The 26024-nt window shown below is 39.9% G+C and overlaps 2 protein-coding genes, 1 long non-coding RNA gene and 1 pseudogene across 5 annotated transcripts; 2 read left to right on the top strand and 2 right to left on the bottom strand.

Annotated features, from left to right (window-relative positions):
* The first annotated feature begins 491 nt into the window (after positions 1 to 491).
* On the top strand, positions 492 to 18779 carry LOC103988177 (histone-lysine N-methyltransferase ATXR3). 3 transcript variants are annotated; one of them, XM_009406731.3, is made up of 22 exons: positions 492 to 708; positions 898 to 3086; positions 3314 to 3370; positions 4315 to 5565; positions 6201 to 6574; positions 6654 to 7226; positions 7328 to 7428; positions 7688 to 8534; positions 8629 to 8832; positions 8924 to 8995; positions 12722 to 12832; positions 12923 to 13023; positions 13959 to 14058; positions 14138 to 14233; positions 15498 to 15665; positions 15755 to 15880; positions 15965 to 16018; positions 16909 to 17156; positions 17244 to 17352; positions 17451 to 17559; positions 17688 to 17753; positions 18306 to 18779. In XM_009406731.3, the coding sequence occupies exons 2-22, from the start codon at positions 1037 to 1039 to the stop codon at positions 18401 to 18403; spliced, it is 6915 nt and encodes a 2304-aa protein (XP_009405006.2). In that variant the 5' UTR covers positions 492 to 708; positions 898 to 1036; the 3' UTR covers positions 18404 to 18779. The 3 variants fall into 3 exon arrangements, with proteins under 3 accessions (XP_009405006.2, XP_009405005.2, XP_064969170.1); XM_009406730.3 differs by having other exon boundaries at positions 17451 to 17753; XM_065113098.1 differs by lacking the exons at positions 14138 to 14233; positions 15498 to 15665; positions 15755 to 15880; ... (4 more) ...; positions 17688 to 17753; positions 18306 to 18779 and adding an exon at positions 13260 to 13321.
* A 689-nt stretch (positions 18780 to 19468) lies between these two features.
* LOC135615079 (uncharacterized) lies at positions 19469 to 21225 on the top strand. The gene is made up of 2 exons (XR_010487842.1): positions 19469 to 19610; positions 21013 to 21225. It is a non-coding gene; the product is annotated as an uncharacterized LOC135615079 (long non-coding RNA).
* Positions 19610 to 23113, bottom strand: LOC135615077 (uncharacterized; annotated as a pseudogene).
* On the bottom strand, positions 22358 to 25978 carry LOC135615076 (pentatricopeptide repeat-containing protein At3g29230-like). Its single transcript, XM_065113095.1, has one exon. The coding sequence runs from the start codon at positions 25859 to 25861 to the stop codon at positions 24086 to 24088; it is 1776 nt and encodes a 591-aa protein (XP_064969167.1). The 5' UTR covers positions 25862 to 25978; the 3' UTR covers positions 22358 to 24085.
* Between the last annotated feature and the right edge of the window lie 46 nt (positions 25979 to 26024).

The following is a 26024-nucleotide window of genomic DNA, read 5'->3' as shown; positions in this document are numbered from 1 at the left end:
TTATCTTAAAAATTATCTTCATAAATTAATATTTTTTGTAAAATATAGTAGCATTTTTGGAACTTTAAAGCTTAATTTTGTTAAAACTCATTAGTAATGGTGCCTATACTTATAATAGTAATTAATTAACATGAGTTTATTGAACATATGCTCACACGACTGACATATACAAAGAATTTAAATATTTGAAAGAGGTATATTATATATCATATTAAATGTTAGAGGGGCAAATCTGTTATTTTAGAACATTGAAGATATATATGTATCTATATATATATAATTTTTGGCCTTTGAAGATATATATATATATATATATATATATATATATATAAGCACTATTTTCTTGTTTTCTTGCGTGTTGACCGCACCTTAGAGTGCCATATTCGAGATACAAGCAGATGGTACGCTTACCGCCTACGCCGTTTGGTATACCGTAAAGTCCATATTCTACACATGTAAATAACTACACGAGCACGAAACGGGACGCGATTAGTTTAACATTATTCGCACTCCGTCTTCTCCCCCCCATCGCGAGGGAGCGAGCGAGCCAGCGACTCACCGAGAGCGGCCGAGCCAAGAAGGTAACGGCGAGCCAGAGAAGGCAGGCAAAGGGAGTTATCGAGCGAGAAGCCCCTCGGATCGGCCCTTTCGGGCACCTCCGCCGTAGATCTCCGGATCGACGACTTCGCTCCATCGACTCTCCGACTGGTGAGCCCCCCGGCGACCCCCTTCCCTCCTCCTCTTTCTGCTTCCGCACGAATTATGGGGTTTCCGATGCGGAATTTTGGATTCGCCATGCCGGCGTGTTGGAATCCGTTGCATCTGTGTCGATCTTGGTTCTTGATTCGTCATCATTCTTTGGGTATTGAAAATATTTAATGTTGCTTGTGTGTTTAGGTTTTCATTCTTGGAGCTGGGAGCCGAGGGCACTGCGAACCGCGAGATGAGCATCGACAGTCCTGGAACGGTGGAAAGATAGGGTTTTGGCGGCGCGGGTCTGGCTCTGGACCCCATTTAGGGTTCCGGGTGGAGTTCCATGGGAGAGGGGGGAGTCGCGTGCGCACCCTCGCAGCATATCATGGAGAGGTTCCCGATTCCGGAGTCACTCTGTGGGGGCAAAGGCGTGCTTGCTTCGAATCCCTTTGGGGCGGAGAAGAAGACGAGGAATGGCGAGAGGGGGGATGAGGTCAAGAGGGAAGATGAGTTGGGTGCCGAAATAGGTCTGGAACTGGATAGAAGGGCCAAGAAGGGGGAGCTGGAGAGGCATCGGAAGGGGGAGTTGGAGGAGGGAGAGTTGCACAACGGAGAACTGGAGAAGGGGGAGCTTCGAAATGGGGAATTCGAGAAGGGGGAATCAGCTCCAAAGAAATGGCGGAAAAGTGAAGTGGAGGTTGGAGATCGACGGAGGAGAGATGAAGCGGAGAAGGGAGAAATCATTTCAGACAGACGAAATAGAAGAGAACTAGAAAGGGGTGAGTTTGTGCCAGATAAATGGAAGAGATGGCAAGATTTGGAGAAGTCGCAGAATCAGTCAACCAGGGGAAGAAGGGTGGACTCGGAGAAGGGTGACGTCACAGAGAGATCATTGAAGAACAGTCAGCAGAGCTCCCTGGAGGATAGTCACCGGAGAAATGTTAGACGTCCGTGTGATTCCGACCATAGGAAGAGGTCTTCTTCTTCGAGATTGGATGGCAATGTGCATGAGAGGGATGCTAAGAAAAGCTTACGAGTTTCTGAAGTTGAACCTGGTGAGATTAAGCATGATAATAGCAACGGAAGGAGCAGGGACAGGGAGGGCAAGGTGGGAAGGTGGCATAAATGGCAAGCTATAGAGTCTGAGAGCAGCAACCACAAGCACCATTTTGATTTGTCTGATCAGTCAGGCTCAAGAACTCATCGGAAATCTGAAGAGATTGGTCGTTCCACTAACCCGGAGAGGTCACATAGAAATGAATCATCTTCGACATCGAAGGTTCCATCATCCAGCAGGTACTCATCTTCTAGGTATGACGATCCATCCTTCTCTTCTCGAGGTAGCCATGATAGGCAAGGCCGCAGCCCAGGCCATTCTGAGCGGTCACCAAAGGAGCGCAGCCACCATGCTGATCACAGGGACCGAAGTCCTCGTCGCTTGGAGCGATCTCCACATGAAAAGAGTCACCACTCTGATCACAGGGATCATACCCCAAGTCGCTTTAATAGGTCTCCACGTCAACGAGCTCGTCACCATGATCATCAAGACCGAACTCCAGCTCATTTGGAGCGGTCACCACATGACAAACGGCACTCTGCTGATCACCGAGAATCAAACAAGAAAAGTCAAGGTAGCGAAAAGCAGCAGTCCAGCAGACATGATGAGAGATTGGGACGAAAGGAGTACAGTGAAAAAGATTTTCTCAAGAATAAGCCAAGCAGGAGCAGTTGTGACAGAAGCACTATTGACAGACTCGATAAGGAAAAACGGTTCCAAAGTTCAAGTAGGCATTCCAGCGAGACTCCACCTCCTCCTCCACCACCAGTTCTTCCGCCGCCTCCTCTGTTACCTGCTCCTCCACCTCCTCCTTCTCCCCCTTTAGGGGTTATTGAAGAACCATCAATGGAAGAGGATATGGATATATCAGACACCCCGCCACGAGATCCTATAACATCTGATTTTGATGCTGGAAAGTGGTTTTATCTTGATCATTGTGGTATAGAACAAGGACCCTCAAAATTAGTTGATCTCAGACGATTGGTTGATGAAGGGGTCCTCCTTTCTGATCATTTGATAAAGCATGCTGACAGTGACAGGTGGGTAACTGTTGAAAATGCTGCTTCCCCCTTGGTGCCTTTGAACTTGCCCTCTATTGTTTCAGATGTTGTGACCCAGACGGCTAGCCCTCCAGAAGCCCCAGGGAATTTGTTAGTCGATGCTGGAATAATATGTCAGGAAACATCCAGTTCTATGCTGCTGCAAAAGGAGGCAGTTAAGGGGCAGTCTCCAGTCATAGCAGAATGTTTGGAAGATTATCATATAGATGAGAGGGTTGAAACTTTGTTGGGTGGCTACACCATTGTAGGTGGAAAGGAGCTTGAGATTATCGGAGGTAATTTTGTTGATTTTGTGTTTCTTGATCTTTTACTGGACCTTCTGTTAGAGCAACAGTAGGGCTGTTCTTGGCCCATGTTAGGATCCAGATCCTACCTAAATGAGGCCCAAACCAGAATGGTGTAAAAAGCTTGTAGCATATTTCATCTGATTGCATTTCTATATACTCCCAAGGTTTTATGTCAATGATTAACCTTTTCTTGGTTGGCATTTACAATCTTGCAGAAGCACTGAATACAACATTTGAACATGCAGATTGGGAAAAGTGGGGTCAATCTGAAGGTACAGAAAATTCCTCCTCCCTCTTTTTCAATAAATATAAAAACATGCATGCAAGACCTCTCTCTCTCTCTCTCTCTCTCTACTTGTCTCTTTTTTTCGTTCTATGTGACGTGGTTTTACCTTGAGCTGTTTGTCCTTTTGTTTTCATATATTTTATCCTCTCTTTCTCTCCCTCCCTCTATTGTGGTTTCACCCTAAACTTTTTGTCCTTATTACATTATCTGTTACATAGCCTTTAATTTGTCTTTCCTTTGGTGTGGAAATTTGTTTGTGATCCTTTTCTTAAATTTTGTAGCATTCCTTGTTTATCTTATTCAAATGAATTTAGTTCATTTTGGCATGTGTGTGATATGAGTTACGGAAGTTAGCTAGTGATTAGATTATCCTGCCTCCACTTTATCTTTTCTGGGCAATGGTCAATTTCTTCATTGGGTTGTTTTAAACCTTTGTTTTCAACTTTTTTCTTTCTCTTCTTATTCCAATGGGTACATTTCATGGATTTCACATGTGAAATATGGAGCATGGATTCCAGAAAAGAAAAAGCTTCTGATTTGTCAGCCTTCTTAGTGTGTGTGTGTGTGTGTTTTTTTTTCAATTTCATTGGTCAGTTTGGATTCGCTCTATTTTTAACTTCTTCCTTAATTGCCACAAATTAGAATCAGAATATATATAAAAGAAATATGGATGTAGATCCTGAAAAGAAAGGGGAAGACTGATATTGAAAATGGATCAAATATGTAATCTTTTTCGTTTGAGGTTGTCCCTTATGTTTGAAGAAATTCAGTCTGCTATTGTTTGCTTCCTTTTTTCGTTTCTTTGATCCTTGTAATATTAATTGACATAAATGATTTACAGACTATGAGAAGCAGGTGTGTGCTCCATTTTGACATTTTCTTTTTTATGCTGCAACTAATGGTTTTTCTAATCTCTATGTGTTTTTGCAGGTTTCTCAAGATTTAAAGCTCAAACACCATCCATATATCCAAGAGAGGAGGGATTTGGTGGAGTTTTTAAAGGTTTCTCAACAGAAAGCAGTGAAATTAAACCGGTTTTTGCAACTTCTGCGAAGGATTATGCTGGTCCTAGTGGTGGTTCAAGTGATTGGTTTGTTGGCAGGTGGTCTTGCAAAGGTGGCGACTGGAAGAGAAATGATGAGGTTGGTCAAGATAAATCTTATAGACGGAAACTTGTCATCAATGAAAGCTATCCTCTTTGTCAAATGTCAAAATCTGGGCACGAGGATCCCCGTTGGCACAGGAAAGATGATCTTTACTATCCTTCCCGCAGCAAAAGGCTTGATCTGCCCCTTTGGGCTTTCTCGTCAATAGATGATAATACTGATAGCACCAGTGATCCAAGCAAAAGTGCTGTTGCTAGCAGATCAGCACAAACCAAGCCATTGTCCCTTAGGGGTGTGAAGGGTACGATTCTACCTGTGGTCCGGATTAATGCATGTGTTGTGAAAGATCAAGGTTCTATAGAACCTCATATGAAAGTCAAAACCAGTGAGCGGCATGTTTCAAAATCTTCAAGGTCTCACTCTAGTAGTGACAGGAATTCTCTTCATGAAGGTTCCTCTCGTTCAAGGAAGCTCCATGAACATGACTTTCAGAGTTTGCAAAGATGCCGGACTATACTCAATATTCCAAAGGATCATATATGCACTATTGATGAATTATCTGTAGATCTGGGCGATTGGTTCTATTTAGATGGTGCTGGTTATGAACATGGACCATTATCATATTTGGAGTTGCAAGAGTTAGTAGGTAAAGGTGCTATCCTAGAGCAGAGCAGTGTTTTCCGGAAGAATGATAATACTTGGCTTCCCATTACCATGAAATTGAAGTCTTCTGAAGCTGTCAACTCTGAAGAAGAAGCAAGGACATCCACTGCAAGATTTTCTTCATCTTCCCTTGTGCAGTTGTCATGTAACAACATGAGTACTGCTTCTCATTCATTTCACAGCTTGTACCCTCAATTTATTGGCTATACACGTGGAAAGCTACATGAACTTGTCATGAGGTCATATAAGAACCGGGAGTTTGCTGCTGTTATAAGTGAGGTTTTGGATCCATGGATTAATGCGAAGCAACCAAAGAAGGAAATGGATAAACATTTTCCATTTAACTCATCCATCACAAAAAGCTCTGCTGTTTTATCTCACGATTTGTCAGTGAGCAATATCTGGAACTCGGGTTTGTTTCTCGATTCTTGTTTTCATTCTAATGGAAAAGCATGCTGTCATCTTCTGTTGCACTTTTCTATATGCCTTTACCACCTAGGAAGTTTCTTGGAAATGCTTGTACTGAATGATTGTTTGACATGCACCTGAGCATAAAGTTTAGACTGATCACTAGTGTAGGAAACGAGGCCCCCTTCATTTTGGCTGTGAAAAGATACTGCACATTTGAATAATCTCAGGGGGTATCACCAATAAGCATTTGCAAATATACTTATATGTATATAAGCTAATAATACACATGAATATGCAGACATATATTAAGGAGGGCAATTCATATATATATATATATATATATATATATATATGTATATATGTATATATATGTATATGTATATATTTATATATATATACATATATATATACATATATATATATATATATATATATATATACATACATATGTATGTATATCATCAAATTAATGTACTCCTGAGTCCTGCCAAATTCTATGGTTTGTCATTTGAATAGGTGTCCAGTTTTTCTGCAGCACCATATTCGAGTGGCCTTAATTATCTGCACCTAAGAACATCACTTTATGTGATATCTGTTTCTCTGATTTCTTATGCTTAGTTTTCTGCCCTTATGCAGAGGATGGGATATATCGTGAAGGAAAAAGATCAAGATTTCTTGTTGATGAAAGTGATGAGGACTCTGAAATGGAAGACGCTTTGCTATCCAATGAGAAGAATGATTGGTCGTTCGAAGACTTATGTAGTGAGGCTGATATTTTTCAGGATAATGCTACGTCTCAGACGGAGAATGGAAGCTGGGGTCTGTTGAATGGTCACATTCTAGCAAGGGTCTTTCATTTTCTAAAAGGTGATATGAAGTCACTTCTCTCCTCTGCTACTACTTGTAAACACTGGAATGCGTCAGTTAACTTCTACAGGAGTATATGCAGACATGTTGATTTGTCCTCAGTTGGACCAAAATGTACTGATACTGTATTGCAAAGTCTTATGGTAGGTTTATTTTCATTTGTATCTTGCACTTAACACATTTATTTGCTTGTTACGTGACTAATCTCAGTTGGCTCTGCAGGGTGGTTATGGCAAGAAAAATCTTATGTCTCTTGTTTTAAAGGGGTGCTTTAATGTTAGTGCTGGTGTTCTTGAAGGAATCCTTCAGCTCTTTCCGCACATAGCTAATGTCGACATCAGAGGATGCAATCAATTTAAGGAATTACAATTCAGATATCCAAATATAAACTGGATAAAGAGATCAAGTTCATTTGGAGCTAAAAATCAGGAGGAATCTTATTCAAAAACAAGGAGCCTTAAGCAGATAACAGAAAATAATTACTTAATATCAAGAACTTATAGGTCCTTAAGTGGTTGTCTAGATGATTCTGGCGATCTAGAAAATTTTGGTATTAGTGAGTCGAATTCTATTGATAGGAAGGATTTTTCGAGTCTCCAATTCAAGCAGGGCTTCTACAAACGACCAAAGTTACTTGATGCTAGAAAGTCCTCAGAACTTCTGTCAAGGGATGCACAGATGCGGCATTGGTTGCACAGGAAGTCTGAAAACAGTTATAAGAAGATGGAAGAGTTTATTGCCAATAGTTTGAAGGACATTGTGAAGGGAAAGAAGTCTGATTTTTTTATGCCTAAAGTACTACCTAAATTCTTGTCTTTCATTATAAAACTTTTAATACCTGCTATTAGTGAAAATGACTTGTATATGTTCTCATTAATGTTAAATTGATGTTACAGATTGCAAAAATCGAAGATAGGATGAGATGTGGTTATTATGTTCGGCGTGGCTTGAGTTCTGTCAAGGATGATATTAGTCGAATGTGCAGGGATGCGTTTAAGTAAGATAATGATTCTTATGACATGTTTGGCTTTGAAATGAAACATATTATTTGTTAATGAGTTATAATGACGGTTGAACTGTGTTTATGGAGTTCTGCTATTTTATTTTCACCCACTTTTAAAAGTAGCTCTAGGGGATTCTTGTCAATGTAGATATCCTGTTGCTAACAGAACATGTTGCTACATATGTGTGCCTCTGGAGCTTTTCTTTTATATTTTTGTACTGATTTTTTACCTAAAATTTGCATACTTCTACAGATCAAAAAGCCAGGGTGACGCTGTAGATAGGAGGAAGATTATCATGTCTTTCATTCAACTAGTGAAGAGATTGGAGAACCCAAGGTTGATTATTCAAGGAGACGAATTGATTAAGGCAGTAAAAGACGGTTCTGAAGCAGGATCATATTTTTCTGAATCTAAATATAAAAAGAAACAAAGCAAAGTTTTGAGTGAAAAGAAGAGCATAAATAGGGGTATCAACACATCTTATGCCAATGGAGGAACAGATTATAGAGCCTATGCATTTGATCGTGAAATTAAAAGGAGTCTCTCTAAATTAAAAAAGAGAGAGATGGATTCTGATAGTGAAACATCTGAAGATGATGGAAATGATTTCTCTGAGGATGACAGAGGTGAAGATGAGAGTACTGCTTCTGATACAGAAAGCGACTTGGAAATTCATTCAGGAAGTGGAATGTGGGACTTAAAAGGGGAAATGGATGAGTCCTCAGAGTCAGTGGTGACAGATGACCGTGAATGGGGTGCTCGCATGACAAAAGCAAGCCTGGTTCCTCCAGTTACCAGAAAGTATGAGGTCATTGACAAGTATCTTATTGTAGCAGATGAGGAGGAAGTACAAAGGAAGATGCAAGTTGCTTTACCTGATGATTATTCTGAAAAATTGTTAGCACAAAAGAGTGGTATCGAGGAGTCAGACATGGAAATTCCTGAGGTCAAGGACTACAAACCTAGGAAGAAGCTTGGTGTTGAAGTTTTAGAGCAAGAAGTGTATGGAATAGACCCTTATACACATAATCTCCTCCTGGATTCTATGCCAGAGGAACCAGACTGGCCCCTTGCAGATAGACATAAATTCATAGAAGAGGTATGCTGGAGTTTGCCTTTTTATGTTTTTCTGTTGTCCTCTTTTTTGTTATTGCTTTGTTGCATTCAGATTTTACATGAGTTTTCTTTGTCAGTCGCTTCTTCGTACATTGAATAAGCAAGTCAGACATTTTACTGGTACCGGTAATACCCCAATGGTTTATCCTTTGCAACCCGTTATTGAAGAAGTGCTGAAGAATGCAGAGGAAGTGGGTGACAGACAAGCTATCAAAATGTGCCAGGGCATCCTAAAGGCTATGCGGAGTCGCCCTGACGATAATTATGTTGCTTACAGAAAGGTATGTTTTTTTACTGCACAAACTACTTACATTGTCTAAGCCAATTTGGTTTGTTTATCCTTCATTTTGCTCCTTTCATATGTTATATTAGGGGCTTGGAGTTGTCTGCAACAAGCAAGAAGGTTTCGAACAAGATGATTTTGTTGTTGAGTTTTTGGGAGAGGTAACATGGTTCCATTTTCTTATGTGATTTTTTCATTTATACATGGTGGTAGAGACTTGTATATATCATCTTGTGTCTCTGCCTTTGCAAATCATTTTATTTTTTTCTGCACAAAAGAACATGTAGTAGTAGTACTATTGGTGACATGATGCTAATCTGGGTTGTTCCATCTCAGATGTATTTGCTATTTGTTGTCTCCCTTAGACCTTATCCTTCAGGTTTCATGTTAGGTTTTGGGAAAGTAAATGATCATCATAAATCCATTTTGTTTAATTGTAATTTGGCTTGTCAACTGGATTATCCTTTGTTAACTTTATTTTTTTTTAATCTAACACATTATTTATATATTTCTGTCATCCTAGTATAACATACAATCTCATGCTTTATACTTTTTTGTTCTCACCAATTTGTCCTATCTATCATTAAGCTGGTGATAACTATTTTACCTGTTTAGCTGTTCCAAGCTAAATCCACTTTATAACAGTCACCTTTACCTTTTTCTTAATGTTTGAAATTAGTCTGTTGTTTGATTTTGTTGGTTATATTTCTCTTGATATGCTTAAGTCATTTTGCTGGTGTATACCTTCTGTTAAATGCGATAGCTAGTTCTTTCAGCTCTTCATAACTTTTTCAGTCATCAGATTTTTGTCTGAACTATTAGGATTTGTGCATTGGCTGTTGATTTCTTTCATGCAGTCAAATTACCTGGGCGAATTGCTTCCTGATGTTATGTAAAATTTTTCCATCTAATTAGCAAAATTGTTTGAATTAGATTCTTTTTTTTACAATATCTTCTTCTGTTGTCATACACTCGTTGATATATATAAGTTATTTTTTTTCTACAATTTTCTTTTCCTTGGAAATTTCTAGTTTTCTGAGTAGATATATGTTCTTTTGGTGGTGAATCCCGATCCTCCTTTCTTATTGAGTGACAACAGAATAGAAAAAAGAACATGCGGGGAATAAGAAAATGATAAAGAAAGCTGTAAAAGAGGAAGAATATGAGGAAAAAATACAAAACATGCAGAAGAATACCAAAGCTATATGTAAGAGAAGAGGATGTAGAAAATAATCAAATATCACATCAGAAATACAAGAATATAAAGCTCTTGAGGTAGAGATTTTTGGGTGTTTTGAAATGAGATCTCCAAGAGTTTTGTAACCAGGTATTCGTTGTCTGCACTATATTTTCAAAGCAAGTTGGCGTAATTAGCATTGGCTAAAAGTTGATTAAGAATTTAAATTTAGAAAAAAAAAATGAAAGATACAAATATGATAAAATATATTTTATCATGCTGATGCACATCTTTGATGCCCTGAGTTGGATTTTTGGAAATGAAAGAGCAACAATTGGTGTTGCCTCATCAGCTCACCCATTCTTCAATTGGATAGGCCGATGGGGTTCATGTGGAACTTACAATTCAGTTCTATGACTGTCTTAATGCTGTAGGTTGTTCCACTTGCTTTTTTTGGTGATAGAGAAATTAGCTAAAATTGGGTCAGTCCTGGAGCAAAATTTGAAGTCACTATATGGATAAATTAGCATATGGTTTGCTTTAGTCTTTTTACATGCTTTTTTTCTTAGTAATTCTTGACATAGGAAACTCAATTTCCTCTTGACTGCTTTGTACCGACTGGTACTCACTGATCTAGGCATGAACCGAGATGCTGTCCGGTCCCTTTTATTTCTTAATGGTAGATGATTTGTTGTTGTTTTCTTTTAAAGGCCCGATGCCTTCTAGGGCTCATAACTTGCGAGCTCGTTTCCATCTTTGTTTCACTTGAGCGTATGGCTTCCTATGTGTTATTATCAAGGTATGCAATATCGTACCATACAGATGTTTCGAGGTTGGCTTATGGTACGATACCGTGTATCGAGCGGTATGCCAGGGCGTATCGAGCGGTACACGAACCCTCCGAAAATACTTGAAAATAAAAAAAAAGTTAGGATAGAGTTTTTAAGTTAGAAATAAATATAGTAATATCATAAGTTTAGCAAAATCAATGTAAATTAGGTAAGAATAGTATCACATATCTTTTTCGGGCTTTAAAGAACATCTTATGCAAGGTTCGTATTTCAGTCCATTACGGATTGTCCTTATGTAAATATTGAAATATTTATAGAAAAATCATTTGAATAGAGGAGCACAAATATGAGAAAAAAAAAGTTTGTAGAGTTTAGGAGAGTATAAAAATGTAATGGAGTGTTCTTTTGTAGAATTTAGGAGAGCACAAATGTGAGAAAAAAAGAGTTTGAGATAGTTTAAGAGAGTATGAGAATGTAATAGAGTGAAATAGGGGAGAAGAAGGGTTTAAATACTATGAGAAAGGGCTCCAATGGTCAATTTGACCGTTGGAGCACTGTAGCATTGTTACAATGCGGTAACGGTCGAAATCGACAGTTACCGAATTGTGCCGGACCTGAACGGTCGAAATTTCGATCGTTATTGCCCGATATTACCCTGTATCGTCCGATACGGGGCGCTTTTAAACGATCCGCCTGGTAGCAGGCGGTCCGCGTACTAGTATGCTGTCGGACCGGTATGTACAGCCCATACCGGACAGTACCGTTCGAAATTGCATACCTTGGTTGTTACATCGATACATACCGGACCTGTATCATTCCGGCACAGGTATGGATCTGATATCCGGGACTTGAAACCTTCACAGGAACTGTTGCTGTTTCAACTTTAGTCTTCAATAATTCTTCCAAATCCTTTCATGTGGCATTAGTTAATTTTCAGATTGCTGTAATGCTGGCCTGTAACTCGTGCATTTTAGTCTGATAGTGTTTCGTGCTTATATGTTTGTGTTTGTTCATGGTTCACAGTAATAGTCTTCTGTTTTTGTGCTAAATTACCATGTCAGGATACTTGAAGAATATTTAGCTTATACCAAAAGGTTTTATGTGATTATTATATTGAGAAGTAACATCTCATATTGTCATCTTACATACCTATTTGATCTAAAGTCTTAACTCTGTGCTTGAATATTCCTATCTTATAGCTGTTGGAAGCTGAATATGGAGCTTCTGGAAAGATTTACATTGTTCTTTTTTAGGTTCAAGTACTACAACAACAATCTTCTTTGGGGCTCTCTACATAGATTCTTTGTCACCATTGAGCCTTGTTTAGGGCATTATCACTATTCACACCAAGATCAGTCATATGTTGGTTCAGATATGTTGGAAAACTTGTATGGCCATGGAGAATCATTTTGTTGGAAGTTTCCTTGAACGCCATTTTTTTTTGTGGAGGATAAAGTTGGCAGTTATCAAGGTTCACCGTACTGTGATATATCGCTTGGTACGGGCGGTACATACCGGTCTGATAGGAGATCGATAGGGGTGATACATTGGTACACCTTTATATACCATGTGTCAGCATGCTTGGTACAGTTCAGTACAGCTCGATACGTATCATATCAACATCTAATCAATATACCGGTATAGACCAGTAAGGCGAACCATGTTAGTTATTCTTTATTTCACTGTAGTTAAGGTAAGTAATGTATATGCAGAACTTAATGCTTGTTGAAAAAAATGTGTGGAGTTTTCCAAGGGGGTCTCCAGCTGTTTTCCTTCATATACCTTTTATGTTTGCTTTTGCTTTTATCAACTTTTACAAACTAGTCTTGTTTTAATTTCTTCCTAAGAAGTTTTGGGGTGACGAATTTGTACCTATGTTGTTACTCAGGTTGACATGTTTAATTTCATTAATATTTCAGGTCTATCCAGCTTGGAAATGGTTTGAGAAGCAGGATGGTATTAGGGCCTTACAGAAAAATAGTCAAGATCCAGCTCCTGAATTTTATAACATTTATTTGGAGAGGCCAAAGGTGCTTTCTTTGGTTAACACACTTTTCACACCTCATTCTCGCTTGGTTCCTGTCATTCAAACAGCTGACTTGGCTATTTAATATTAATAGGGTGATAGTGATGGGTATGATTTGGTTGTTGTTGATGCTATGCACAAAGCAAATTATGCAAGCAGAATCTGTCACTCCTGTAGGCCTAATTGTGAAGCAAAGTAAGTTCTGTCTTGTTTGCACTTTCCTCCAGTTGGCTTATATATGTCTGAATGCTATTGATAACTTTCATAAGTAGTGAGCCATTCTACATAATGAAGGTTCATATGGATAAATTGTATAAGGTTTGTTGGGAATATCCCAACAGTTTCTTTTAATTTAATGGTGAATTCCATTTTGCATTTTTGTAAGAAAGTAAGGTCTTTTTCATAAGGTTCTTCATGTTCTTTTGTTCTAGGAAAAGTCCAGACTAGTTGAACGTGACAGTGCATAGCAGGAGAGCTGATCTTGGATGTTTAAGTGAGCTTGTATCTAATAAATTATCTTTTATTTTAGTCTTGTTAAATGAACAATGTTTATACAATAGCTAGGATGAGAGATTTATAAGATCTTAAGAACGCTGTGGTCCCATGCCCATATATTAGTGCTTCTCTTGATTAAATTTAGGGTATATGTACTTTGGCTTGTTTTAGTAGCTTTCATTTAAAAAGAAAATTGATATAAATATCCCTAACTAGATTTTACGATTGAACATGTTCTGATGGGCAATTGAACTGCAGTTTTTTTTTTTATCTTTATTAAGCAGTTTTTTTATTGACAATACAGGAATTTAGATGATGACATGTAATTTATAGTTTGAGGAACTGGTAGTTATTAAGATAGCATATTGCTGACAGAACTTTCTGAGTTATACATCTCCAATGTATTTGAGCTGTATGTGTGCCTTTCTCTAGGCACCTTTCAGTCCATTACAAATTCAACTACTTGATGTTACACATTGTTGGAGTTGGTTGACTAGAGGGGCCAAATGGAGATTTTAATAGGATTATTTCATTACTCCATTCTGTTTAAACCAGTTTCAGTTATGTGTATATAGTTTTTCTCTGAACATTCATATTCTTGTAGTAATGTTATCTTCAATTTCTATTTGGAGCAGAGTCACCGCTGTGGATGGTCAATACCAGATAGGAATATATTCTCTACTACCAATTGGTTATGGTGAAGAAATCACTTTTGATTACAACTCTGTGACAGAGGTTGGCATCATGCTGGAGAGATTTTATCCTCTTCAACTAGATGGGATGTCATTTATTTATATCTATTTTTTTGGTGCAGAGTAAGGAAGAATATGAAGCATCAGTTTGCTTATGTGGTAGTCAAGTTTGCAGAGGCAGCTATCTGAATCTTTCTGGAGAAGGAGCATTTGAGAAGGTATGTGTGGTAGAGTGTGTCCTGCTGTTAAATATATTTAAATGTTCCTCTTTTACCATTCACATACATATCTTCTCTTTCTATTTATTAGTATGTAGTCATGGCACTTTTTCAGTTACTGAATCTGGCCAGAAAAGCTGTGAATATACTAGTTTTACAACCATAGTTTTTAGAGCAATTCTGGTTTATAGATTTTATTTAGCGAGTCAAAGTCTTGGTTTACTATTTTTTTGTTGTCCTGGAATCCAGAATGATTTTTTTGTTGATCTATGGTAGGTGTCCAGATACAATGAACCTGGACTGATTTGACTTGGTTTGAGGTTGTGATGGTTTGGGTTTAGTTCTAGTCAACATCTATAGCTCAGTTCCAGGTTTGAGTCAGTTCTGGGTTCATATTTAAGTCTATGTGGAGTTCTTGGCCAAATTTCTATTTTTCAAATTGTCATATATCACTTTGAATTACAGATTTTCTGGAGAACTAATGGAATTAAACTTCTAGAGGATTGCCAACTGTTTGCAATTTTTTGTCGTACTGAAATCAGCCCAGGTTTGATCAAGGAAAGAAGATTTCAACAAGAAGATAGATCGGATAGAGAGGAAGAATCAAATTGTAGTACATATGGTGTATATTTCTTTTCTGTGAACAGGTTCCTTGGAACCCTATATAAGGGATTCTAGTTAGTCTATTGTAAGAGGTTTTTTAATGAAGTGTTAATTAATATTTTGATTAAGGGTTGTGTGACCTTGATTATGTTTATTTCCCCTCTTAAATATGCCATTTGGCTTCTAGTCAACATCATCCTTATACTATTTTCTAACTCCCTCAAATTTCACTCTTTTTATGGCTTGATAACCATGGTCATCGTCTTTCTTCACTCGAGAGATTTGTCATGCCTTTAACCCTTAACTTTTGTAGTGTAGTCTCCTACCTCATTCTTCACTTCCTTTGTAGTATTTGTCTTGCATGTGCTTTCATCTACTCCTGATAAATATGTTTTAACCAACTAAGATGTACATTTTTCCACTGAATACATGCTTATGTTTTACGAAAGCATTCAATCGTTTGGAGGTCGAGTCTTTGGGTGAGTGAACTTATAGTTATACAGCATATATGTCTTGATTAACATTGGTTGCAAAATTATTGATACATCTAAAATCGTATTAATATTTTAACAATTTATTGAGTGAAACTGCTCCATTGATTAATATTGGCTATCATCTTTTCTGAAAGCAAGAGATTGCACTGACCGGGTACATGCATCAGGTGTTGAAGGATTGCCATGGAGTACTGGACCGTCATAAACTAATACTAGAGGCTTGTGAAGCCAATTTTGTTTCACAAGATGATTATATTGACCTAGGAAGGGCTGGTCTGGGCACTTGTCTGTTAGCTGGGTTGCCTGATTGGCTCGTTGCTTACTCCGCTCATCTGGTAGTTACTTTTGCTGTATGTTTTTCATATTGCTTCTCACAATATCTAATTGGTCTTTAGTCTTATGTTCATTTTTCCAATCAATGAAGGTGAGGTTTATTAATTTTGAGAGAACAAAACTGCCTGATGAAATTCTAAGGCATAATTTGGAGGAGAAGAGGAAATTCTTTTCAGACATATGTCTTGAGGTCGAGAAGAATGATGCAGAGGTTCAGGTGCATGCTGAGCTCCAATTTTCATGCTCTCGTTTATTTGTGTCTGATCTGCTCTAATCACAAATTTTTTCTTGGATGTGTCAGGCTGAGGGTGTCTATAATGCAAGACTTCAGAATATTGCACTTACTCTTGATAAGGTGATCTTTTCTACTTAGTGAAACTTCCCTTTTACATCTGGCATATAGTTCCTGTGCAATTCTTTTCAAAGACTTGTACTTATTTCTTTTTCTTTTTTGTTATTCTGTGATTGCTTGTTGCTTGAGTTTAGCCTATGACCTAAGAGGTAGAGACTCCTACCACAACTTACTTTTTCAGGTCCCATGGCAATCATTTTCTTGTGTGAATTTGGGTTCTCTAGAAATTTGGCACCAGCTGTAGACGTCGGTTTAGTAGTATGATTCTTGTATTTTCTTGATAGATTTTTCTGCAACCCTTTACTGGAAGGGGGAATGCTTGACCGGATGTTTATTGTGCTGGTTGTTTTGGTCTTACTCTTATCCCATTTTATCTAACAAGTTAGTGTCACTCTATGCATTACCAAGTGATATGTTGGCTAAAAAACAACTATGGTGGACAAACCACAGATAGAGTCTCTGAATTTTTTTTCTTAAATTGTAAAATGCATTTTTCTGGTTATACTTGTAAAATGTTCAAGTTTTGTCTACATATGCATTTTGAATCTGATTCCTCATGTTCTGGCTAATTATTTAACATCCTTCATGCCCATGTGATGTCAGGTGCTGCATAAGAGAAAAACTATAAAATCCGATCTAGTTTATCGTAATCGATTAGTTAATATGTTGGTTAACCATATTCCGAAATGCCGAAAAAAATTATTGGCTTATCAACTTATCTATGGAGTGATGAAAAGGATTCAGTATTTCTGCCCATTACAAATAAAGTACTCACAGCAGAAATCTACTTGGAGACATTGTTACTTGTACATAGGCAAATATTTAGCTTTACAATATATGAGTTACGCTGATGACCTACAACATACTTTTGCTCTGTTTGGACTATACTACAGGTAAGGTATGTCATGAGGTGCATGTTTGGGGACCCTAAGAAAGCTCCACCTCCAGTTGAGAAGCTTACCGCAGAAGGTGTGGTTTCAGTCCTGTGGAAAGGGGAGGGTTCCCTTGTTGAGGACCTGCTACATTCCATGGCACCACATGTGGAAGCAGATCTACTTAGTGACCTCAAGTCCAAGATTCAGGCCCACGATCCATCTGGTTCTAGTAACATTCAGACTGAACTCCGCAAGTCATTATTATGGTAAGTCCTAGTGCCTGCCTGGTACAATTTTTCTCTCATATATTTTGTATTTAGGTTCTCAATGTAGTTTTATTTATTTATTACTAGGTTGAGGGATGAGTTGCGAAATCTTCCATGTACCTACAAGTGCCGGCATGATGCTGCTGCTGACTTAATTCACATATATGCCTACACAAAAGTCTTTTTTAAGATCCGGGTAAGTGTGCATCAAATGGTTACAAGTGGAAACTAAGAATACTTATGACCGATTTATTCTTTTGGGCCAATCTTGACAATTTGAAGCACAACATGCAGGAGTACAAGTCTTTTAAATCTCCCCCAGTTTACATCAGCCCTCTTGATTTGGGTCCCAAGTATGCTGATAAGATGGGGTCAGGCTTCCAGGAGTACTGCAAAACCTATGGTGAGAATTATTGCTTAGGCCAGTTGATCTATTGGTACAGCCAGATGAATGCAGACCCAGATTGTAGATTAGCTAGGGCTTGCAAGGGTTGCTTGTCACCGCCTGACATCTCATCCTTCTATGCGAAGTCTCAGAAGCCGTTGCGAGAACATGTCTATGGTCCAAGAACCATGAGATTTATGTTGTCACGAATGGTGAGTGTCTTTGGCGGCATATTGTTTTACCTGTCCTTCATTATCGATGCTTATCCTATTGATTGCATGAAATAAAATTAGTTGACAGACTTGACATATTTTATATAATTTTGATAAGGCTCAATAGTTTGTAAAATGTAGCTACAAATTAGCAGCTTTTATAGTGAAGGAAAATTCTCTTACTCTTGCCTCTTCTTTGTTTAGCAATCATGTAGACATCTATAGATCTGTGAAGTTATTTGACACTTTAGACACTGGGGTTTGCCATTGTGCTAATGCTGACGACTCAAAACAAGGATTGTGCTGGTCTCATGGATCCACACATGCCATGATGAAAATGTATAGTGATGCCAATGCAGGTGATGCCTAGTTCAATTTTTGGCCTGCGACAGTCTGCACATCCTGATTGGCACATTGCAGTACCATGCCATACTTGAAAGCTATTGACATACATCCCTAGCGCCACCATGTCATGCCAATCCTTGATTATAATGCTAAACTATTATCTGCTACATCTGTTCTAATGGTGAAACATGCTAATTGTTGTAACAGGAAAAAGAGCCCCAAAGGCCGTGGCCCAAAGATCGTATATGGCTATTCAAGAGCAACCCAAAAATTTTTGGCAGTCCAATGCTGGACGCTGTTCTTAATAAGTGTCCATTGGACAAGGAGATGATGCATTGGCTCAAGACTCGGCCATCAGTGTTCCAAGGCTCGTGGGAAGGCTGAAACAGGCCACTCCAAGTCCTCTGTTTCTGGAGTAATTATTGACCACATTCTTTGGTTCTCACATAGTGCGCCCCCTTTTAGCCACGGGAGTTTGGTTTTTGTTAAAAGCAGCATATATCCCCGCTTGTACAGTTTCCCCAGGGTTTGTAATTTGTATTGATTATTTAGTGAATAGAGCATTGGTCTAACTAATGTAGTATTTCTCTTAAAAGTTTGGTTTTTCTCCCTAGTTTACTGAGGTGTTGTGCTAACATACTTGTACAAATCTCATTGATACGAGGGGCTGGAATTACTGGATGGCATCCTCTTTGTGTTTTTGGCTCTATCAAGAATTGCTCTTGTCCTCGTTCGTAGCTGTATGATGTTTATCAGCCTGCTGGACATTAAGATCATTAATGTTTTTTGTTAATTCAGAGTCTGGTTGTTGGATATTTAACTGTTTAATTGTCTGCACCTGCTATTCTTGTTCGTAGCTGAATAATGTTTTATCAGCCTGCTAGACATCACTTCACTTCATGATGTCGGTTGAAGAGATCTCGGAGTTGAATCATTGTATCGTGATGTTTTTAACAAAGCTCCTGTGTTTGAAATAAGATTTCTGGGTCCATAAGATTCGGCTACTACTCCTCTGATGTGTTAGTCTGATGCCTGGGTACATAAGATTCAGCCTAGTAGATGCCTAAGTATCGAGGGAGTTTTGAAGTCTCAAACAGCATATACTTAAGGTCTTTTTATAGTGCAATATGGTATCATTCTATTTAATATCATGATTAAATGTTCAGAATGATTACACAGATCGATCTTTATTAAACAATTCATAGTGGTGGTACGATCCATCGAGTCGCATCAATTTTTTAAGAGTTGCTTCACGTGTCCAGAAAGCGTTGTGGACGAAGGGCGCCAGTGCTGCTGCTTCCAATTCCAGCCACAAGGCGCCAGTGCTGCTGCTTCCAATTCCAGCCACAAGGCGACGCCGGGTGGGAGAAAGGTGCTACGCCCATGAACAGTTGCAAAGAGGCGCGACGTGAGTCGTTCGACTGCCGCTAAACCACGTTTGTCTGATCTCGTCTTTATCATCGCTGCTCTTCTCTGCCCTCGGCGAAAGCGCGCGGACTCCACCCCGAAGAGGTGACATCTCCTCCGCCCCTCGTCCAATCTGATCCTTGAAAGAAATCAATGTTTCTGTACGATCGGATTTCTTGGCACGCTTCCCTCTTGATTTCGCGTTGTTGCTTCCCCCTTGGTCCGATGTCGGCTCATCGATCTTGTTTCCTTGTGCCGTCTGATCATGGCGGGCGTGCTTGCTTTTCCAAAGATGTTCGCTTCAGCACGTTCTCTCCGTGAATCTTGGAAGTACTGCAGTAATTAGGCTGTTCCACGATCTCAATAGAAGAATTACCCCAAATCTATGCACAAGAATGACAAAATATGCAAGTTTTTCAGAACATGAGAACGGTTGTCGAAGTAACGCATGGGCTCTAACAAAATCATCTGCATCCGGATACTGATTTTGAGAACCTGAGGTCAACAAATCGAGGGTTGCAACCTTCCTAGGCTTAGGGCAAAAGACCACCATAGCATCAATATCTCCTCCTATTTGCTTAGCCACACCATGGAAAGGGGGGAGTATGAATATTAGAGAGTAGCTTCAGGGAAGCAACAATTCTCAAAACAATAAGCTATACTGTGAGTGCAAAACAAACTGATATCATCACATTCAAAGGCTTGCCAAAAACTTTGAATTCGAAGGCCCAACGGTAACACCAGGGACTGGAGGTCTAACATTTCTACTTCAGCCAGAATTATTGCTATGATATTACACCCAATCATATTTCTTAGAACATTGTTATTCAGGTGGACTCATTCAGTAGATAACATTTTCCTATTCCTTATGATTAAATTGGCTAATTGGTAGATTATTGCACCACATGCAGTATAGAGGGTTCCAAAATAAATTGACAAGAAGAGTGCATTAGCTACTGATCTATTTTTGAACTTGGAGTTTCATGTAACAAAATGGTGGAAGCAAACAAAATTTCTTAGGTTAATTCTGCAGAAAAGTGGTATTGAGTCTGCTGTTCATGTCTGTAAACCTAAAGGTAGCAATTCTTTGGAAGAAAGGTAATAGGAATTCCTGCTTCGTTGCATAGAAAATCTGACATAATCTTTCGACCTTTTGCGTCATTGGAAGCAGCTAAAATCATGTAGTTGACATATAATCTTTGTGACGAGGATGACATCAATCATTCTTTTAAATAGGCCTTATAGATCTGACAAGTAGGGGAAGTCGAGGCCAAGGCATACACAGTGAGGGATGCTATGGGATGAGCGGAGAGTTGCAATTTAGATACTAACAAATCTTAGAGATTGAGTTAAAGCAGACAATTGAGAAATCACATGTATAAGTCCTCTTCAAGGAAAATCCAATGCTTTAAAACAATCATACTGCATGTCTAGTCAAATGCATTTGATATAGACTCGGAAGTGCCGCAAAAGGTAGTAACAGTTCAAATTTTTTCATGGTTTACAGATTACCGCAAAACATGGTAGAAGAGCTCTTGCATTGAGAAGGTAAAGCTCCTCGACTTGCTTGGGGACCGAATTTTCCTGCCACTGAATCAAACGCAGACTGACCAGCCAAATTCTGTAAGTTGTCCACTGGCTTGTGAACCCTCCCTGCAATTACTCTGAATATCAGCAAGGCTTTTCTTATAGAAGGTTGATCCTCAATAACTTGAATTGATTCTAATGCTCTCCCACTCGGTGGAAGTTGTGAACACTCCCACCCCTCCCTTCATTTCCTTCTTTCTGGAGAATCCATGCCTTAGAATGTGGCAAATGCTGCACTTATCTGATGTGCAAAGGTTTGAAGAACCATGTATACCTAGAGAACAACAGATTGTTGTTCCATAGAAACTTAACAGTTCATTTCCGTCAGCCAAGCATCGCCGGTGCTTTTTAGGAAGCTTGCTGGCTCTAGTCTTTTCCATTTCTCAGTACTCTTCGGATTGGGTGAGAGTCTTTTGCATGTTATGGACCTTAAGGACTCGTTGTAGCCGTCCACAACTGCTCTCAGACTTTGACCAACTTGCTTTGCATATAATTTCTACTATCTTCCTAGAAGAGTCTCCTTCCAGTAGTTCACTAACTGCCAGGATAAAGAATTAGATTTATTTGATATATGAAGCTAAAAAAGTATCTTTAGTAGGAAACGATACACAGTTGTGCATGCTTTTATAACTGATAGAATTAGACAATAGAACAACAAAATGTTGGCTACTAGAATGGTATAGTCATCACAGGTTGGTATCAGGATTGGCAAAATCTGGTATTAGGGGGAAACAACAATAAGACACAACATTTCATAGAAAGAATAGCAAAAAGAAATAACAAATAGTATTTTCTTTTTCTAGCACATAGGAAGAATAAGGTCAAGTGATAAATTCATCTTTCTGATTGCTAGTAGCTGATGCTGGTGGTCTTAAGAAATATGTGTTTTTTAAAAAATGTTTCATCATAAATGGTGACTTAAGCTGAATTGAAGAATAAATAACTCTTTCTGATCTTAGAAGAGGATAGCACAGGCCAATAAATTTTTTTGAGCCTGAAATTTGCTAAAACAAATGGAGAAGCATAGAGTGGTAACAGATTAATGAAATAGACAGCAGAGATCCTTGGTATTTGAGTCTTCACATACAGCTGATAGGACATTGAGGACACCAATGAATCCATATTGCAAAGTATATATAGCAGCATTTAACTAGGAAAAGAGTGAGAAACTATTGGCAAGTACTACAGCATCATGTTAAAAGAGATCTAATTCAAACTAGGATTATCAATAGTAGAGCTGAAGATGTCAAACATTTGGAGAGATCTAATAAGAATGTCAATTTCAGAAATTTATTCAGTTTACAGACAACACAATATAATTTGAATCTACAGATAGCATCAAAAAGAAGAAATGCTAAAATGTCAAGAGAGGGAAGCACAGAAAGATCAGGAAGAGAGAAGAGAAAATACCCTCCTTTACCTGCATGCTTGGACAGATTATGTGCCTCCAAATCCTCCCATCTGCCAAACTGCTCCCTACATCTATGGCAGAGTGAAGGACTAGACTGACCAGTAGAAGGCCAGACTTTCAAAGAAGCATGATCAGCACCAGCATTGCCAAGAACAGCATCAGAAAGTGAAGAATAACCCTGTCTATCTGCAAAGATGTAAGTGGCCTTCCTTAGGGCTGTGGTGCTTCTTCCTCCAGGGCCTGGGGTCCCAGGCCTGAGGGTGCCCACATAGGTGGATCCCACGTCACCACCACCCCCATGGTAACTCTCTGGTCCAGTAGCTATCTTGAGCTCACATCTGGTGTCACTAAGAACCACCTCATGGGCTATGGGGTTCAGCACCTCACTGCTCCCAATAGACCTTGGGCTGCTGCAGTTTGGCTTCTCCATCTGCCTCCTGGCTCCATGGATGACATCTCTGAGGTCGGCTATGGATCTGGAGCAACAAGCCCTGGATCTCTTCCTTCTCAAGAGGGTGCCAAGATGGCTCCTGCCCTTTGGTTCATGGACATCAGGGTTGCCAGACTTGCTATGGAGAGATTTCTTCAGTGTGATCCAAAGAGTAGGCATCTTCTTCCCTTCCTCTCCGTTCTAACCCTTCTTTTTCTATTCCCTCATGCACCCTCTCCAGCAACTATGGCAACTTCCACCAGCCCATTCGTTGTATCCCACCTGGAGAGGGTGATTTCCTTCCATCCATAGAGATAATTCCATTAAGTCTGCCTCCCTCCTCTTAGAACGGATGCTATCAACCCATATCGTGGGTTTCACAAGAGAATCCAATGACTCACTGCATCAAAATGGCACCTCCAATTGTTTTCTATTGAAAAGAGAGACAAGCATTGGCAAGGCAACAAAAAACCAGGCATGATCAGGACACCAACATCAGAATCACAAAACAGAGAAAAGACAAGACAAATGGGTACTTCGAACATGGAATTCACCACATCCAACCAGCAAAACTTGGTTAGTTGCATTTATTTGTTGTAGGTAGGTACTATCCTGCAACACAGAGAGTGAGATAGAAAGGAGACAGTGAGAAGTGATTACTATGGATCTGGATTCCTATAGGAGCTTTTGATTCAATCTGAACCTGTGGAACACTGGAATGCATGGATATGGTACATTCATTTAGTAGCAGAGATCACAGAGTTGGAAATCAAATATGCCAGATCTGAGAGAAATCTTGACATACATGAATACAGGGAAGATCTTGGTTGAAAACATGCAGTTACTTGATTCCTTAAACATACTCCCTATCTTGGCTGATAAGAATAATCATAGACATGAATGGCATGACAAAGCTTCATAATCATGCTAGTTTCATCTTTTTAAGGATTCATGATAAGTTCATGAGAGGACATTAATTACTGGAGTTGAGCTCCACTTGCATTTTCACAAACAAACACATCATATATTTTTCATATCAGTAAATGAATCCTATTTCGTTAATTTTTTAGGGGGTAGCAGTCAGAAAACTATTTGAGTTTAGCTATATGAAACTTGTTCGGTGGTTAAATACTTCAATGTATCATGCAGTAATCAGAAGATTAGTGATACCATCTTTTCAAGGCATTGCATTTGACAACTGCCAAGAACTTCATATATTTCCTCTTTATAGGGATGTGAGCTATCTCCATAAACAAACTCATGGATGCTGCCATCCACCTCTATTACACTCCTTCCTGTTTCCTTCTTCATCCCTCTTTCACGCATCAACTTCCTCATCTCCCACACTTGGTTCCACATTCCCTCTGCTGCATATATGTTCGACATAATGACATACACCCCGCCATCATCTGCTCCCAGCTTCTTCAGCTTCTCGACTGCAATCTCAGCCAACTCCACGCATCGATGTGTTCGACAGGCCGCGAGCAGTGAACCCCACAAACTTGAGGTGGGAGTCCCTGGCATCGTTTCTACGACTTCTCTAGCTTCCTGCAACCGTCCTGCACGGCTGAGGAGATCCACCAAGCAACCATAGTGTTCGACCTTTGGCTCAACCCTGAAATCCCTCATCCTGTCAAAGATCTCACGTCCTTCACAGACCAACCTGGCATGAGTACAAGCTGTCAGAACGCCGAGGAATGTCAGATCATCCATCGTTGCTCCTCTTCTTTCCATCTGGTAGAAAAGTTCCACAGCTTCACATCCAAAACCATTCATGCCAAGTCCTACAATCATCACGCTCCATGTGACCACACTCCTCCTAGGCATTTGGTCGAAGAGCAACCGGGCAAGGTCTAAGCTTCCACATTTCATGTACATATCTACCAAGGCAGTTTCGACAACAACATCTAATAAGATATTGTGCTTCTTCACGTAGGAGTGTATCCATCGACCTTGATCGAGTGCACCCAGCTGAGAACACGCTGAAATGGCACCTACTGCACTGATTACGTCAGGCCTTACACCCTGACCAAGCATACTTTGGAAGAGCTCCAAAGCTTCCTTTGGATCCCCATGTTTCACGTAGCCATCGATGAGGATGCTCCACGATATAATATTCCTTTCGGGCATTACATCGAACAGCTCTCTGGCAGCGCGCATCATGCCGAGTCCCACGTACCCATCAATCATGGAGTTCCAGCAAACTAGGTCTTTGTTGGGCATTTTATCGAACAGGTCACGAGCACGGCTGACGTCCCCGGCCTTCTTTCCGTATCCATCGATTAAGATAGCCCAAGAGAAAGCATCTCTCTCCGGCATTGCATCGAAAAGCCTCCCCGCTTCTGCGGTGTCTCCACAGCTGACATAACCAGCCATTAGCGAGTTCCAGGATACCAAATCCCTCGACCGAGATCCATCGAACAGCTTCCGGGCCGCCGCGATCTCTCCGCCCTTGCAATACAAGCTGATCAAACCATTCATCACGAACGGATCCTCCCCCAATCCTTTCTTCAGTACATCCCCATGAATCGCAGCACCTTCTTCGAGTCCAGCCAGCAAAGCACAGGCCTTGAGGACAAACGGATACGTGTAGTGGTCAGTCAAGACACCAGCTTTACGCATTCGAGCGAAGAGCAGAACGGCCTTGTTGGGGTTTGAGGACCGGACATGGAACCTGATGATGGTGTTCCAGGAGAAAGTGCTTGGCTGATGACTCTGGGAGAAGACGAGATCGGCATAAGACGCAGGGACGCGGGCGGAGAGCTCGCAGATGGTGGAAAGGAGCCGGCTTGCGACGAACGGGTCGCTGAACAGGGCTCGGGTGATCAGCTGGGCATGCACTTGGTGGACTCGGGAGACAGTGGTGGAGTTGTGAAGCAGGTCGAGGAGCTCGCCGCGAGAGAGGAGGCCGGGGAAGGATGCGACCATGGCGAATTGAAAGGGAAGCCATTCGCATCAGCGTCCGGCCTTATCACCGTGCACGAACAGCATACATGAATAGCTTGTATATTCGTGCGAAGGTCCTCGGATACTTCTCCCACTCGACTTTGCATCTAGTCCTCTTTCGCATCCTAATTTTTAGATTTAAAAT

Source organism: Musa acuminata, chromosome BXJ2-6 (genome assembly GCF_036884655.1).
Source record: "Musa acuminata AAA Group cultivar baxijiao chromosome BXJ2-6, Cavendish_Baxijiao_AAA, whole genome shotgun sequence".
In the NCBI taxonomy this organism is placed as follows: Eukaryota; Viridiplantae; Streptophyta; class Magnoliopsida; order Zingiberales; family Musaceae; genus Musa; species Musa acuminata.
The sequence above is the reverse complement of the archived record's forward strand: the minus strand, read 5'-3'. Positions and strand labels throughout refer to the sequence as shown.

Coding starts and splice junctions, on each gene's coding strand:
- LOC135615076 (XM_065113095.1), bottom strand. CDS start 25,861: ATGGTCGCATCCTTCCCCGGCCTCCTCTCTCGCGGCGAGCTCCTCGAC.
- LOC103988177 (XM_009406730.3), top strand. CDS start 1,037: ATGGGAGAGGGGGGAGTCGCGTGCGCACCCTCGCAGCATATCATGGAG. Junction 15,881..15,964: donor AGAATGATGCAGAGGTTCAG/GTGCATGCTGAG, acceptor TGGATGTGTCAG/GCTGAGGGTGTCTATAATGC. Junction 16,019..16,908: donor TTGCACTTACTCTTGATAAG/GTGATCTTTTCT, acceptor ACTATACTACAG/GTAAGGTATGTCATGAGGTG.